The sequence below is a fragment of the Pongo abelii genome, chromosome 20 (assembly GCF_028885655.2).
Source record: "Pongo abelii isolate AG06213 chromosome 20, NHGRI_mPonAbe1-v2.0_pri, whole genome shotgun sequence".
NCBI classification, from domain to species: Eukaryota; Metazoa; Chordata; class Mammalia; order Primates; family Hominidae; genus Pongo; species Pongo abelii.
This window is the reverse complement of record NC_072005.2, coordinates 64,234,436-64,252,009: the sequence shown is the minus strand read 5'-3', so window position 1 is coordinate 64,252,009 and position 17,574 is coordinate 64,234,436. Positions and strand designations below refer to the sequence as shown.

General features: G+C 44.0%; 1 protein-coding gene across 1 annotated transcript; it reads right to left on the bottom strand.

The window, feature by feature from the left end:
• Positions 1–6,126: 6,126 nt before the first annotated feature.
• Positions 6,127–14,575, bottom strand: LOC103888715 (zinc finger protein 773). The gene is given in 5 exon segments (XM_009233219.4): positions 6,127–7,173; positions 7,175–8,228; positions 9,183–9,281; positions 9,797–9,926; positions 14,443–14,575. Coding segments are annotated over 5 exon segments (1,401 nt in total). The 5' UTR covers positions 14,476–14,575; the 3' UTR covers positions 6,127–7,088.
• Between the last annotated feature and the right edge of the window lie 2,999 nt (positions 14,576–17,574).

Genomic DNA, 17,574 nt, shown 5'->3' with positions numbered 1-17,574 from the left:
GTGATGAGTGATTACAGGAAGGGTAAAAGGGTGAACTTCATAAAATTGCAAAATTTTGTCTGATGGATAATGGTTATCTATTATTCCTACAAAATCTGTGAGAGTGATTTGCCATGCAGTCGACATTTCCCATGCTGTGGCCTGTTGTTGGGAATCCAAGGGAACAATAATTTTGTCTGGATCACATCCCATAAACATTTTTGATCTATGCCTACGTATTGTTATAAGTTGAGTAATTAAAGAAAGATAAACTTGCAAAATTTCACTGTCTGATTGGATAAAAAAGCCATTCTAATATTATTACAGATTTGTGTATGAATTGGCCTAAAACTCCTGTTGGAGAATGGGGGGTAGGAAGAATAAACAGAAGCAAAGGCTTTTGTGGCTGTAACCGGGTGGCATGTTGTTGCTGAAGCATCTGTTCTACAAGCTGTAATTCAGCTTCTGCCTCCTTAGTAAGTTGCCAAGGAGAGTCTAATGAAGAATGTCCTTGGAGGGTCTGATAAAGGTGTTTGAGTTGATAAGTAGCAATACCTAGCATTGGGTGCAGCCAATTAATGTCCCCTAATAATTGTTGGAAATCATTCAAAGTTTGTAATCTGTCCCTACAGAGGACTACTTTCTGAGGCTGAACACTTCTTTCAGTAACAATAGTGCCTAAGTACTGGTATGGGGAGGTGGTTTGCACCTTTTCAGGAGCTATTTTGAAATTCCATTGAGTCAAAGCCTGTTTTGTTTCTCTGAATAACTGATGTAAGATTTGATCTGTAGGAGTGGCCAAAAGAATATCATCCATATAAATGAATGATGTAGCCAGTGGGAAACACATTCCAAGGCTCCTTTAATGCCTGTCCTACAAAATTCTGATATAATGTAGGACTGTTAAGCACGCCTTGGGGCAAAACTTTCCATTGATAACAAGAGACAGGCTCCCTTTGATTAACAGAAGGCACAGAGAAGGCATATCCAGGCCTATCCTGCTCATGTAATAGTATAGTAAAAAAACAATCTTTAAGATCTATTACTACAAGAGGCCAGTCTCTTGGAATGCCTGCCAGGGATGGCAGACCTTGCTGTAATGCACCCATTGGTTTAATCTGTGCATTAATAGCTCTCAAATCATGTAGCAGTCCCCATTTTCCTGACTTTTTTGGAATTACAAATACTGGTGAATTCCAGGGTCTGACTCTTCAATATGTCCTGCATCCAATTGCTCTTTTACTAGCTGATGGAGTTGAGTTAGTTTCTCCTGTGAAAGGGGCCATTGATCCACCCATACAGGTTTGTTAGCCACTCTAGTGACAAAGCAGTGGGTGGAGGAGAAATATCAAGGACCCACATCAGAAATCTGACGACCTAGCCCTTTTCTATGGTTGCCCAGTTATTGATATAGGATCAGGGTTTTCCTGTAGGGACTTTCCTAAGCCTTTTCCGCCCTGATATCCCATTTTCTTTAACATTTTAAATCCTGGATTGTCAATAGTTTCATTTGTAAGTCTCATATCCTATGCTGTAAGCAAATCTTGGCCCCAGTTTTCCACATCAAGAGTGTCTGTCTGTGGAAACCATGGGTTATGCGTGGAAACCATGGGTTATGCGTGATAACCTCCTGCAGCAGCTTAGCTAGTGTTTGAAAACTAACCTGAGCACCAGATTGTTTAAGTAAACCTTTAAGCAACTGCACATAATGTTGCTCCTCAGCAGACAAATTCTGCCCTATGTTACTCTGATTCAGAAACTTCCCACTCCCAGTACCTCTTTAGGGCACTGACCTTATATCCACTGCCAGCAGACTCGTCCTGAGGTTTCTCATTCTTCTGGTCAGTTTCACTTTCTCTGCTCCAGCAGACCTTCTTCACTCACGTCCCTGTTCGGGCACCAATTGTGGCTGTCGGTTCGGGACTGAATGAAGAAGGACAAATGCAGAAATGAAGACAAAAAGTTCTGTTTTAAAGAAGGGGTCAGAGGGCTCCTTGCTTCTAGGGAACAAGGGCCCTGAGCTTCTACAGCCCTTTGTATTTATTAGGTAGAATCCACAGGGAGGAAGACGTAACAGTTGGTCAGCTGCTTGATTTATCACAGGCTCACATAATTGCTTTCTTTATACAACAGACTCCAGATGTTCCTGTAGATAACCACAAGGAACACTGTACCTGGGGTGTGACTGCCCTTAGCATTCCATCTGGCTGCAGACACAGTTGTAGGCTTGCCAACATACTGCATTCATGAGAATAGTTTGTTTGCTCATATAGTCTCCAGTGGCATACTGAGTTGGGCATGACCCTCATTCTTTTGACCTCCAACATGGACCAACGTGGTGAAACCCTGTCTCTACTAAAAAATACAAAAATTAGCTGGGCATGGTGGTGCACACCTGTAGTTCCAGCTACTCAGGAGACTGAGGCAGGAGAATCGCTTGAACTCGGGAGACAGAGGTTGCAGTGAGCCAAGATCATGCCACTGCACTCCAGCCTGGTGATACAGAGAGACTCCGTCTCAAAAAAAAAAAAAAGACTGCATCTTGTGTTTGTTTACATTTCTCTGGAAGCACCATGTACAGTCTGTGTTTGTGTGACTCTTGACTAATTTTAACCTTGTATAATAGATTTATGTATATTTTATGGTAGTAAATGATAAAATAGTACCTACAAATATTTTGTATTATGCATTCTTGACATACTTATTTCAGTGAATTCTGGTTTTCGGAAATTGTCTCAAATATTCAAAAAATTGTCCAATATATTTATTGAAATAAAATTCACATATAATTGGACCTGTACATTTCAAACCTGTGTTATTTAAGGGTCAGCTGTACTGTCATGAAACCAACAGTCACGATAGAGAAAATTACCATTGCCTGATAACGTTTTCCTGTACTCTTTCAGTCAGAACCTTCCCCCTCAGACTGCAGGCTCAATAACCAGTGATCTGCATGCTTTTATTCTAGTTTTGCAGCTTCTTCATTTCATATAAATGGAATCATACTGTATGTCAACTTTTGTGTCTGGTTTCTTCCACTTAGCTCAGGGCTTTTCAGATTTATCTATGCTGTTTTTGCTTGTATTCATAGTTTATTTTTTATGTTGTTGAATGGTATTTTATGTTAAGGATATACCATAATTGATTATTCCTTCTTCTGTTCATGGACATTTTAGTTTTGAGTGTGTGTGTGTGTGTGTGTGTGTGTGTGTGTGTGTGTGTGTGTGTTAAAAACAACTTCTAGTGTTTGGCTTTTATAAATAAAACTGCAACTGCTGAGCATGCAAGTGTAAGTATTTCTAGGACATATGTTTTTGTTCTCTTGGGGATATCCCTATAGATAAGATTCCTAAGCTATATAGTAAGTTTAAGCTACCTTTAAAGCTGCTACACTGTTTTCTGAAGTTGTTTTACGACTTTTGCAACTTTGAAGAGATTGACAATAGAGTGTTGTGTGACTGTATTTCCGGGTTTTCTATTCTCTTCTGTTCATCTCTATGTCTGTCCTTTAGCTAATACTGTACTCTCTCAATTACCGTACATTTATATGTCTTGAAGTCATAAAGGTTTCCAAATTTATTCTTAACTATAAAATTGTTTTGGCAATTAGTCCAGGCCCTTTGTATTTCCATGTAACTTTTTAGAATACATTTGTAAATTTTTATTTAAAAGATTAGGTTTTTATTGGGATTGTCTCAACCTATAGAACAGTTAAAGGAAAACTGACAACTTAAAAGTATTAAATCTCAGATTCAGGAACTTCTTGTGTCATTTATTTATGCCTTCCTTAATGTCTCTCAGGAATGTTTTATTTTTATAGTTCTTGAACATATTTTGTTAAATTTATTTCTAAATATTTCATATTTTTATGCTATTGTGAAGTACATTTTTTCAGTTGCCAAGCATGTATTTGCTAGCTATATACCAACTTAGAATAGCGAAATATACTTTGCATAGACTGGACTTTTTATCTTAGGACCTTGCTAAACTCAATTATTAGATCTAGTAGCTTTTTAGTAGATAATTTAGAATTTTCAACATTATCATGTTATATGTAAATAAAGACATTTTGGGTTCTGCCTTTATAATCTTAAGACTTTTTTTTTTAAATGAGAAGTGATGAATGTTGACATATTTATGTTATTCCTAATGTTGGGGAAAATCAACTTATCAAATATTTGATCACATATATATCAAATGTGCTGTTAGCTGTTTGTTTTTCATAGATGTGCTGTATCAGGTGGAAGAAATCACCATCTTGTTCTAGTTTGCTGCGTGTATCATAACCGAGTTTTGAATTTTGTAAAATGTTTTTATTACATTTTGAGATTTTCATTTTAGTCTGCTAATATAGATTAATAAAGAGTTTGAATTGTTGAATCAAACTTCTATTCTTGATAAACCTCACTAGGTTATGATTTATTATTGTTTGTATATGGCTGGATTCAATTTGCTAAATGTCTTTTTGTTTTGTTTTAGCATGAGTGCAAGTTTATTTAAAAAGGCTTGACAACAAAAAAGAAAGGGACGTATGCTTGGAAGAGACCCAGCAGGGTGATTTGAAGGACAAGTGCCTCAATTTGCTAAAATTTTGTTGAGGCTATATTCCTGTGATTATTGGTCTATAGTTTTATGTCATTGCCTCTTTGGTGTCCTGTTAATGCTAATTTTCATATAGTCCAGAAGTGTTTGAGCCTTTCTCTTTTTGGAAGAGTTTGTATATAATTGGTACAACTCTTCCTTTAATATTTCATAAAAGTTCTTACATGTTTTAGGAATGACCCTCAGCTGATGCCATCAAGAAAAAGGAATCTCAGTCCTACAACCACAAAGAACTTAAATATGCTAACAACTCAAAGTAAGCAAGAAACAGATTCTCCGTGAGACTCTAGAAAGGAACACAATCATGCCAACCCTTTGATTTTCACCCAGTGATACCTGTGTTATACTTATGACCTAAAGAACTGTAAGATAATATATTTGTGTTGTTTAAACTGTAAGTTTGTGGTAATTTGTCAGGATAGCAATAGAAAGCTAATACATCAACATTATTCTGTGAGCATCTCTTTACTTTCCAATGCAATATTTCCTCGATTCATGTTGTACCTTTTCTGCCACAACCAGAAAACAGCCTCTTCTCTAAGGAGTTCTGTTTCCTTTTATTAAAAAATTATATAAACCAATAACTGGGCATTAAATATGCTCAAAGCTACTGGAATGCCACTACTTGCTAGGATATCTTACAAAAGATAGGTAATATGTACGCATTATCTATATACATCGAATTCTTTATCGGTAGTTAAACCTACAAATATTTCAGAAGTTGGATATTTAAAAAGATTCCTAAGACTACAGTAGCATACTCACATAAGGCTTTTATTTATAGGCAAAGATATGGTATAGTAAGAGAACAGAACACCAAATGCACAAAGAATAACATAACAAATGGATAAACTGGGCTTCATAAAAATTAGGACAATCTCCTCTAGGAAAGATACTGTTAAGAATTGAAAACAAGGCCAAGCATGGTGGCTCATGCCTGTAATCCCAGCATTTTGGGAGGCTGAGGCAGGATGATCACTTCAGGCCAGGAATTAGAGACTAGTCTATGTAACATAGCAAGACCTCAACTCTAAATTTTTAAAAAGAAAACAAAAGCCACAGACCATGAAAAAATATTGCCAACGCTTATATCAAATAAGGAATTTGTCTTCAGAAATGTTAAGAACTTGCAACCAAATATTTTTAAAAACAGGCAAAAAATACCAACTGACATTTGACTAACGAAGATATACGTGTGACAAATAAGCACATTTAAAAATGCTCAAAACTGAGTCATCGGAAAAATACAAATTAAGAACTACACTGAAATACTACTGCACACTTAGTAAAATGGTTAAAATGAATGGCCTATGACTTCCATACATATAAATTGTCAGTAATGTGAAGAAATGGAAAATCTACTATATTCCAGGAGGAAATATGAAATGCTAACCATTTAGAACACAATTTGGCAAGTTCTTAAAATTTCAAACATTTGGATCAACTTACAGAATAACTGAGTGAGGAGATTTGCCGACCTGTTACGCAGCCAAACTGGTGAAAATTGTAAAAACACAATTCAGTCTCTGGAAGTGGACATAAAGGTTTATGGCAAGTAAATATTTATTAAAGAAGATCTAACATTCATAAGAACAGCAAAAGTGAGTCACATCTGAACCAAGACCACTCCTTTCCTCCCCCAGCTCCAAACTCAGTGAGATTAAAACTCCATTCGACTGGTGCAGCCATGAATACAGGGCTCCCTCTCTCTGGAGCTCCAAGACAGAGGGCTATTTTCTCAGGAGGAACAATCTATCAGGAATTCTCATCCTGCCTCCAGTGTGCATATTTAGATGAATGACGTTCAATTCCCAGCTCCCTCATAAAGACCACCCTCAGAGTTTCTGGGTTTTTTTTTTTTTTTTTTTTTGAGACGAAGTCTCGCTGTGTCACCCAGGCTGGAGTGCAGTGGCATGATCTCGGCTCAATGCAACCTCCACCTCCCCGGTTCAAGCAAATCTCCTGCCTCCGCCTCCCAAGTAGCTGGGACTACAGGTGCCTGCCACCACGCCGGGCTAATTTTTTTTTTTTTTTGACAGAGTCTTGCTCTGTCACCCAGTCTGGAGTGCAGCGGCGCGATCTCAGCTCACTGCAAACTCTGCCTCCTAGGTTCACGCCATTCTCCTGCCTCAGCCTCCTGAGTAGCTGGGACTACAGGTGCCCACCACCACGCCCAGTAACTTTTTGTATTTTTAGTAGAGATGTGGTTTCATCATGTTAACCACGATGGTCTCGATGTCCTGACCTTGTGATCTGCCCGCTTCAGCCTCCCAAAGTGGTGGGAATAACAGGTGTGAGACACTGCGCCCGGCTGTTTCTGCTTTAAGTCAGGTCATATTGATTCAGCGACAGTCTAAGGCCTTTCTCCAGTCTAAACTTTCTGGTGTTGAATACGGTTAGGCCTTTGGCTGAGGCCTTTTACCATATTCACTACATTGTCCACTCTGTGAACTGTCCAGCGTTGAATGAGTTTGGAGATGTAGCTAATGGATTTCCATTAGTAACCTTCAAGACTTTTTTACACTGTGAACTTTCTGGTGTTGAATGAGGCTGAAACACCAGCTAAAGGATTTCCCACAATCATTGTATTTCTCCACTGTGAATCCTTCGATGTTTAACAAGACTAGAGCTGTGGCGAAAAAATTTCCCACATTCCCTGCACTCATAAGGCTTTGCTCCAGTGTGAACCCTCTGATGTTTAACAAGGCTGGAATTCTCACTAAAGAATCTCCCACATTCATTGCACTTAAAAGGCTTTTCTCCAGTGTGAACTTTTCGATGTTGCATGAGGCTTGAGCTTTGGCTAAAAAATTTCCCACATTCGCTGCACTCATAAGGCCTTTCTCCAGTGTGAACACGCCAATGATTGATAAGGCTGGACTTGTGGCTATAGAATTTTCCACATTCACTGCACTTATAAGGTCTTTCTCCAGTGTGAACTCTCTGATGTTTCATGAGGCTGGAGTTGAAACTAAACAATTTTCCACATTCACTGCACTCATAAGGCCTTACTCCAGTGTGGATTCTGTGATGCTGAACAAGTGTGGAATTATGCCTGAAAGCTTTTCCACATTCACTGCATGTAAAAGGCTTTTCTCCAGTGTGAACTCTCTGGTGTTGAATGAGGTCAGCATTACGGCTAAAGGATTTTCCACAATCACTACACCCATAAGGCCTTTCTCCAGTGTGAACTATTTGGTGTATAAAAAGGTTGGACTTATGGCTAAATAACTTCCCACATTCACTGCATTCATAAGGCTTTTCCCCAGTGTGTAGTCTCTGGTGCTGAACAAGTAAATATTTCTGACCAAAGGCTTTCCCACATTCACTGCATTTGTAATGCCTTTTTCCAGCATGAAAGGCCTCCCTACTTTTGGAGCTCCTATGTGACTTCTCTCCCGTGTGAGTCATCTGGTGCTTGAGAACACCTGAGCTGGTCGGGAGATCCTTCCCAACTTCCCTGCTTTGCAAGGACTTCTCTGATAGGTGGACTCTGCAACTCCTCAAAACTGGGAACCTGCCCTCTTGTCTTTTTAAGGGCTTCTCTCCACAGTGCTGCTTCTGGTGTTGCTGAACGTTTGAACTGGGCACTTCTACAGAAGCACTCTGCTTAGGAGCCTCCTCGGCCTCGGCTCCATGCCAACAACCTGAAAGAAGAGAAATGTTGATGAAGTAAATGTAGTCTTTGGTGTGAGAAGGCGGCACTCTCACACGTGTCTGACACACCAGGTAATTAGTGTGTGGGACTGCTTGCAGAATGAAGGGGCTAGCGCTTGGTGGGAAAGGGCCTGCTGTGCAGTGCTGAACCTGGCTAGCTCACAGATTTGGGGAGGCCTCATGAGCACCAAGGATGCGAGGATGTGGTGTAGCACAACGAGGAGAGGCAGAGTCCCCAACACAATCCTTTGCAAATGGCTTTCCACAGGGTTTTGGCTGCTGGAGACACAGGAACATGGCACAGAAGGTTATGTCCAGGTCCAGAAAAAAACAACTGCAGGATGGGCGCAGTAGCTCATGCCTGTAATCCCAGCACTTTCAGAGACCAAGGCAGGCAGATCACGAGGTCAGGAGATCGAGACCATTCAGGCTAACATGGTGAAACCCAGTCTCTACTAAAAATACAAAAAATTAGCCGGGCATGGTGGCGAGCGCCTGTAGTCCTGGCTACTCAGGAGGCCGGAGCAGGAGAATGGCGTCAACCTGATAGGCGGAGCTTGCAGTGAGCCGAGATCACGCCACTGCCCTCCAGCCTAGGCGACAGAGCGAGACTCTTTCAAAAAAAAAAAAAAACAACTGGAATGAAATAGTTGGTGTCCAAGGACTATGCAAGTATAAGTGCACACCTCACCACACATTCAGTGAAAGCCACTGCTGAAAGGTGCTGCTGAGGATTGGGTGAAACATGGAGGACAGAGAGGTGGGGAATGGCCCTGGGTCAATTATCAGAATAGATATAAATGGGTGACTGAGGAAGAAAAGATAGAAATCAGCGACAACCCCTTGCCTTGGTATCAAAACATCTGGGCCCACTGGAAAGATTCCTGGTATGATACGAACCCATCCCCGAGTTCATACCTCCCTGAGCTCCACCCACCAAGTACCTCTCCATGTGGCTGAAGTCACAACTTCCCAAGTAGGCATGAAGGGCTTCTCCCATGACTCCAGCTGTGTTATTTCATGGGTCTTGGAAGATGCAAGTCCTAAGGAAAACGACAGGTGAGTGGCAGCACTGAGCCAGAATGACTTATCTCATCATGGACCACAGGAAAGAAAACAAAATAGTACAGAAAGAACCTTGGAGGAGGGTCTTACAGGAACAACCCAGTCAACCAGCAATCACATTGGTGACTCAATTGCTGGCACAGACAGACACCCAGGTATGTTGGCTAGAAGAGGCAGGCAGAACGTAGGGGAATAGAACTACCACAGATCTGCACAGTGTCACCAGGCCACAGAGAGGCCACCAGGGGTAAGATCCATCAAGCTGACTGCAAGACTCCTGACCCCCAAACCCTTTCCTGCACAGCTCTGGGGCAGCTCGGGGAGAGAAGGTGGTAGTATACACAGCCCAGGCCTATTACAATAGCTACTTCAGGATACTGGAGAAGGAATGAGTGCCCACAATTCAGCTTTGGGAAGAACAGACCTCTCCCTAGGAAAAGGAGGAAGAGCCGAGCCCAGCTCAGGATGCTGGGGTGGGGTGTGAGAATCTTACCCAGAGAGGCCAGAAGTGTAAAGTTCTCCAGCATCACATTGCAGTAGAGGAGCCTCTGAGCCTCATCAAGCAATCTCCATTCCTCCTGGGAGAAGTAGACAGCCACGTCCTCAAAGGTCACATACCCCTGCTAAGATGGAGAGAGTTGAGTTTATCTGCGGTCTCCTTATTGGAGAATTTAGGCATCCTCCTAAACATCCACCCCTGCTCACCCTCTTCCTTAATCCCCATCTCAGAGGAGAGACCCTGCCCCAGAACCACTGATGCCCACTCTCTCCTCATGTTCCCACTGAGCAAGCAGAGGCAGGTAGGCAGATAAAGTCCATCTCAGCTCTGGGCATGGTATGCAGAGTCCTACTCTTCTCTTGCCAGACAACTCACCTTGGATCCCCCAGATTGTGTTTCCCAAATACAATCAAATTCGTGTCAGTGTTCTCCCTGAAGCACCCAATACAAGGTCCCTGGGGACATCTGTTTACACTCATTAGAATGTGCACATACTCTGTACCACAACCACTGTCCCCTACACCACCTTATGTGCCTCCCCTAGCGTCACCACATTCTAGTCTACACATGGCATCCAGAGGGCACTCACCAAATGCGATCAGAACTCCATCCCATCCTAGACCTCCAGTGGCACTGACTACCAGGGGCAACCCTCAGCCCCACTTTGAAGGCCTCTCTACTGGGCTCTTTTTGTTGCTTCACCTTCAGCTACTTGGAACTGCATGCATATCTGGACACCTTTGGCACTCTTCCATGTCTGTGTTGAAAAGCTGTTCCTGTCCAATGTCAGCCTTCCTCTCTCATTAGAATCGCAGGCCAGGCCAGGCATGGTGGCTCACGCCTGTAATCCTGCCACTTTTGGAGGCAGAGGCAGGTGGATTACCTGAGATCAGGAGTTCGAGACCAGCCTGAACAACACGGAGAAATCCCGTCTCTACTAGAAATACAAAATTAGCTGAGGGTGGTGGCTCATGCCTGCAATCCCAGCTACTCGGGAGGCTGAGGCAGGAGAACAGCTTGAACCCGGGAGGCGGAGGTTGCTGTGAGCTGAGATCTTGCCATTGCGCTCTAGTCTAGGCAACAAGAGCGAAATTCCATCTTAAAAAAAAAAAAAAAGCCCACGTCTCCCAAACCAGGCCCAGCAATTCTCCCAGATGATCTCATTTGATCTTGAGCTAATCCAGCAGCCTGAGAAACTCCCCAGGTCCAGGTAAGAACAAAAGCCTTGTGATCCCACAGTTGGATGAATAAGCAGCAGTGCCTGCCTTCCTGTCATCTTACCTCATTATAGCTTCATCTTCATGTCCATCTCATGTCTATCCCCACAGGAACTTTGGCCACTAGTCAGACCCTCCTCACCCCTACATCCCTTTCCCCATGGCCACCATTCTCCCTCATGTCCTTGTGAAGCCCACCACTCCCATCCAGGTATCCAAGCAAGAGACCCAGTTCTTGGTTCCTATACATTCTCACTTATTACCTAATGGCATTACCAATAGGACCTCTGGTAAATCTGCTCCACTGCTCCATTTGGTCCATACACCAACTGTATCGTGTGGGTTCCCAATCTGAACCCTTCACCTAAACTCCACTTCTCTGTCCAGGTGCCCACTCAATGAATCCACTCAAGGGTCTCTGGAACATCTCATATCAACATGGCCAAAACCTAACTTAATTATTCCCACTGAAAATTACTCTTACCATTAACCTCTTTCTCCCACCCTACACTTTAGAAAATCTGCTCATATCTACTTAAAAAACACAGACTCTGGCTGGGCGCCGTGGCTCACGTCTGTAATCCCAGCACTTTGGGAGGCCGAGGCGGGCGGATCATGAGGTCAGGAGATTGAGATCATCCTGGCTAACACGGTGAAACCCCGTCTCTACTAAAAATACAAAAAAATTAGCCGGGCATGGTGGCAGTCACCTGTAGTCCCAGCTACTCAGGAGGCTAAGGCAGGAGAATGGCGTGAATCAGGAGGCGGAGCTTGCAGTGAGCCGAGATCGTGCCACTGCACTCCAGCCTGAGCGACAGAGCTAGACCCCATATCAAACAAACAAACAAACAAAAAAAACACAGACTTCAACCACATCTCCTACGTCCGCAGTCACCACTCTGGTCCAGCACTCACACAGACTACTGTAGTAGCCTCTTTGCTGGACTCCCAGCCTCCACCTTTAACCCTACAGATGTTCTCAAAGCAGAAAAAGCTTGTTAAGATTAGGCCGTAATCCCTGAGTAGCCTTCCCCATTTCCATCCTTCCTGATATTCAGGAACAAACAAACAAACAAAAATACAAAGAATAGAGGCCCAGCTCCTCAGCCAACCACTTCAGATCTGCCTTATAACTGCTGATTCTTCCCCCAGTCATAATGGAGATCTAAGGTTGCCTAAGCATTCCCAGCTCAACCTTACCTCCATGTATTTTCTAATGTTGATCACTATGCCTTCTAAACCTCCTGTCGTTGGTTGCCAGAAATGAGAACCTCTCCATATAACATATAATCTGGGCCGGGCGTGGTGGCTCATGCCTATAATCCCAGCACTTTGGGAGGCAGAGGTGGGCTGATCACCTGAGGTTGGGAGTTTGAGACCTGCCTGACCAACATGGAGAAACCCCGTCTCTACTAAAAACACAAAATTAGCCGGGCGTGACGGCACATGCCCGTAATCCCAGCTACTTGGGAAGCTCAGACAGGAGAATCGCTTGAACCTGGGAGGTGGAGGTTGCAGTGAGCTGAGGATGTGCCATTGCACTCCAGCCTGGGCAACAAGACCTAAATTCCACCTCAAAAATAAATAGATAAATAATAATATATAGTCTGGACTCAAGACCCTGACTGTATGACCATTTTGCAGGGAACTCAAATAGAAGGGCAGGGAGAATAGCCAGCAAGGAGTCCCAAGACACCATAATTCTGAAGACTATGTAGGTAGGAGTTGAGGAGGGTGAGGGCCTGAGACATCCTCCACTTACCTCCTCATGGTCTATAAGTAACTCTGAAGTCACAAGAACCTATGGAAAATCAAGGCCATGAGAACCAGACAGTGATGTTGCCAAAGGATCATCCAAGCCCCCTCATCTAGCCTGGAGTCAGGTGTGCCTGACTATCTGCAATGTGGGCTTTGGTTCTTAGTGATGCCTCTTACCTGTTGTGCGCCCTTGGAAAAATGCTCAACTTCCCTGTGCCTTGGTGTTGCCATCTGCAACATGGCAATAATAATGGTATTCACTCAATAGGACTATTGTTTGTATCAAACTCATTCTTATGTGTCTAGGACTAAGTATCAACTCTTACTGTACACATCATTAATGCTTCTGTCAACATTTTCAGTGCAAATAAACTGGTAGGTTTTCAAAATGTGGGTTTCTGCCTGGGCGCAGTGGCTCAAGCCTGTAATCCCAGCACTTTGGGAGGCCGAGGTGGGCAGATCACAAGAGCAGAATTCTGTTTCCAAAAAAAAAAGAAAGAAAGGAAAAGAAAGACAATGTAGGTTTCCTTCTGGCAACCTGGCTGCCTGCTATATACTCCCCTGAAGACCATCCTGCTGAGAGCCCTTCTACTGGAGCAGTTGAACATCCCTCCTGTGCTGATAGCTAGGGAAACTTAGGCACCAAAGGCGCTGCTCCACCAGCCTGGCTGACCTTTCCTTTTCTCCATATGGACTGGACATGAGGAACTACTGAGCCTGGAGTGGCAAACCTATATACCACCCAACACTGCAGTCTCCATCCAGTCCTGGGTGTTCATACTCTATAACCCTCCATTCCTGCAGGCACCAGACAAAACCACTTCAGACCACGAAATTCCAGGCTGTAGAGGCTGCCCTGTCCTACAGGCCCATCTCTCCCTTCCCTCACCTCAGGGACCATCTGAAAGAAAACCTTAAGATTCTCCCTTCTAAATAGGAGCCCCAGACCTTCCAGCTGCTCATGTGGACATGACACCTCCACTCTGGGTCATCTCAGGATCACCATGTCCAAAACCTACTCCCTGCACAGGCTTCCCCATCTCCATCCTTCCTGATATTCAGGAACAAACAAACAAAAATACAAATAAAAATCCAGAATGGCTCTTCATTCCCTACTTTCTTTCACAGTCACATCTGATGCAACAGGAATTCCCGTCTGTTGAGTTTTTGAAATCCATCCAAGATCTGATCACTTCCCCTCCTCTGCGGCCCAGTCCCAGTAGACTCTCCACTAGTCTACTGAATTTACCTACTCACAGGTCTGTCTTCACCCGCCTCACCCCCACCCCAGTCTGTTTTGCCTTGAGGGGCCTTTGGCAAACTTTGAGAAACAGATCGTGTCACTCTTCTGTCTCCAGCCCTCCGCGGCCACTGTGGCCCCTCAGGATGAAAGCACAGCTGCTGGGGCTGTCGCTCGACACGCGACTCGTCCCTTCCCAAGCTGCCCACTACAGACACCAGGAGGCCTCAGGTTCGGGACTCGCTGAATGCGCCTCACATTTTTGCGAGCCGGGCCTCTTGCCCTCCATTCCCACCCCATCACACTGCGTGTCAGAAACGGGACCCCGCCCACGAACGCCCCACAGTTCTGCACCCTGGGACCTGAGCAGGCGGCCCTCTCAGGGCTTTAGGATTAGCAGGAGGCCGGGAGGACGCGGCGCTCACCTGAGCGGGGTCCCTCAGGGCGGCCGCAGCCATCGGAGCCTGTGAGTAGAGCTGGCGGTGAGACAACGACCGAGGAGAGGGCCCGGGCCACCCTGGGCGCCGCCACCGAGACTCAGACCCGCTTCTGAGCGGCGAGAACACAGCGCGTCGCCACCGCGCTTTCCGGCGCTGGTCGCCTCAGCGAACAACCAGCTTCCATTAGGCTGAGTTCTCTTGAGCGCAGCGAAAGCGACAGCCGAAGGGAGACGCCGGAAGTCCCGCCCATTGCGCGTCGCCCGCTCGGGCAGACCTCTTTTCATTGGCCAAGCATCGCGGCTCCCGGCGCGGCGCCTTCTGGGCAGTGTAGTTCCCGTGGCTCCAAACTTCGAGGAAGTGGGCATAACTTCGGAGATGGAGATTGGAGATGGTAGATGATGATGGAGATGGAGATGGAGATGATGGAGATGATGGAGATGGAGATGGAGATGATGATGGAGATGGAGATGGAGATGATGATGGAGATGGAGATGGAGATGATGATGGAGATGGAGATGATGGAGATAGGGATGATGATGGAGATGGAGATGATGATGAAGATGGAGATGATGGAGAAGATGGAGATGGAGATGATGGAGTAGGAGATGGAGGAGAAATGAGTGTCGAGACTCTCGGACTCATCTGGAGCCTGTTGTAATTGGAGATGGGCCTGGATTTCAGTTTCCTGCAGCTGATACTCCAATCTTTCCTTCTTTTGAAGGACTTGAAGAGGATCTTCAGGGCCACAATAAAGAGGTTTCACTGGGCAGAGCCACCTATACCTTCCTAAATTTCCTTTGGCAAGGGGACACCCAATATTAATGCCTGATGTATGATAATAAGAAAAGGCTCTGAATTCTGGATGTAGGTGATGAGAGAGTAGGGGAGCCCAAGGATTTACGTTCCTCTTTCACCCCATGCTCATTTGTGCTCTTTCCTTCCTCAAGGACCCAACATTGGTGTACAGGCACAATAATAGGCAGCAAACCCATAAGCCAACTCCACCTCAATTTCTCCCCTTCATCCATTTCTGCTGAGCCACTGTGCTCAGCCTAAAATTTGTAATCAATTGCTAATCATTTTTATTTATCTTGTAACATAAACCATTAAGTTATATGAATAAGCAAAGTCTTAGTTACGGTTAGAAATCTCTTACTCTGCCAGGCATGGTGGCTCACGTCTGTAATACCAACACTTTGGGAGGCCAAAGTGGGTGGATCACCTGATGTCAGGAGGTCAGGACCAGCCTGGCCAACATGGTGAAACCCCTCTCTACTAAAAATAGAAAAAATTAGCCGGGCATGATGGTGGATGCTTGTATTCCCAGCTACTCAGGAGGATGAGGTAGGAGAATCACCTGAACCCAGGGGTGGAGGTTGCGGTGAGCCAAGATGGGGCCACTGCACTCCAGACTGGGCAACAAAAGCCAAACTCCTTCTCAAAAAAAACAAAAGAAAGAAATCTCTTGCTCCATTAAAAGTTTTGTGGTACTGTGAGAAAATGCAAAATCATTTTTACCATTTCTATCATTCTGAAATAAAATTTCATTCTGACAAAATATGATTTTTAAAACATGTAAGTATGGTACACATGAATTTTTTCAGTGTTGGAGTCTCCTGCTGACTGGGTTGTTTCCATTCTCTCTACTGTTTTTCCTATATAAATGCAAATAAATAGAAGAAAGATTCTTTAGAAATATATAAAACTCTTGTTCCTCATTAATCTTTTACTTCACCAGTTTTAGTTCTCATTGATGATTTTCTATCTCCATCTATTTTAATTGACATTTTACTATGAAGTATAACTTTTTCTTTCCTACTTCATTCATTCATTCATGTCTGTGGACTCATGGATTATTTTTTTCTCTTTAAACAGATTTAATGAAGTGTAATTTACACACAATAAAATTTGTCAATTTAAAATGTACAGTTCAATGAATACTGGTCAAGGGTCAAGTTGATCCTTGAACAATGTGGGGATTAGGGATGCTGTGTGTAATGAGCTTTAAAGGTTTTTATAACTCCATGATCTTCAGGCCAAAGTAGAGGGTGTTTAGGATCAAGTAGACCACTTCCACACCTTTGGTGTTGATCTCATGGGGTTCTGGCTGGCCAGGGGCATTGTACAACGTCAAAAGAACTTTAAAGGCAATTCCTTACTGTCAACGCACTTCCTGACTTCAGGGACAAAGCATTAATGGGAACAACCCAGAAAAAAAGGTTCACATTGTCCAGGTCTTCTTCTTGTACAACCAAAAGACTGACAGCTTGTGCAAGGGTTTGGGGTTAGCAGTTTTATAGATAAGGGTAGTCCTTATCATAAAACCAACTACATTTGAACAAAACACTGGAGTTAGCCTATCCCTTTCTGTTTTAAATCTTGGTGTGTTCTTCTCTTACTTACCAATAAATGTCTTTTGTGGCAGTTTTTCCCAAAATAGGGCACTTTATTTGCATTAAAAGCCTGTTGAGGCCGGGCGCGGCGACTCACGCCTGTAATCCCAGCATTCTGGGAGGCCCAGGCGGGTGGATCACGAGGTCAGGAGTTCAAGACTAGCTTGGCCAAGAAGGTGAAACGCTGTGTCTTATAAAATTACAAAAATTAGCCGGGCGTGGTGGCTAGTGCCTGTAATCCCAGCTACTCGGGAGGCTGAGGCAGAAGATTGCTTGAATCCGGGAGTTGGAGGTTGCAGTGAGCCAAGATCGTGCCACTGCACTCCAGGCTGGGTGACAGAGTGAGGCTCCGTCACATAAATAAATAAATAAATAAACAAACAAACAAACAGCTGGGCGTGGTGGTGGGCGCCTGTAATCCCAGCTACTTTCGGAGGCTGAGGCAAGACAATCGCTTGAAGCCTGGAGGCGGAGGTTGCAGTGAGCCAAGATCGCGCCGTTGCACTCCAGTTTGGGAGACAAGAGTGAAACTCTTGTTTAAAAAAAAAACACCTGTTCAGGTTGATATAATTTCTTGTCAGCGATTCTCTTAATGGCACCTGGGACATTGTTGACTGCCTCTTCGTCGGCAGAAGTTGCTTCTCCTATTATCTTGACTTTTTTTTTTTTTTTTCCTGAGACAGAGTCTCTCTCTGTCACCCAGACTGGAGTGCAGTGGCATGAT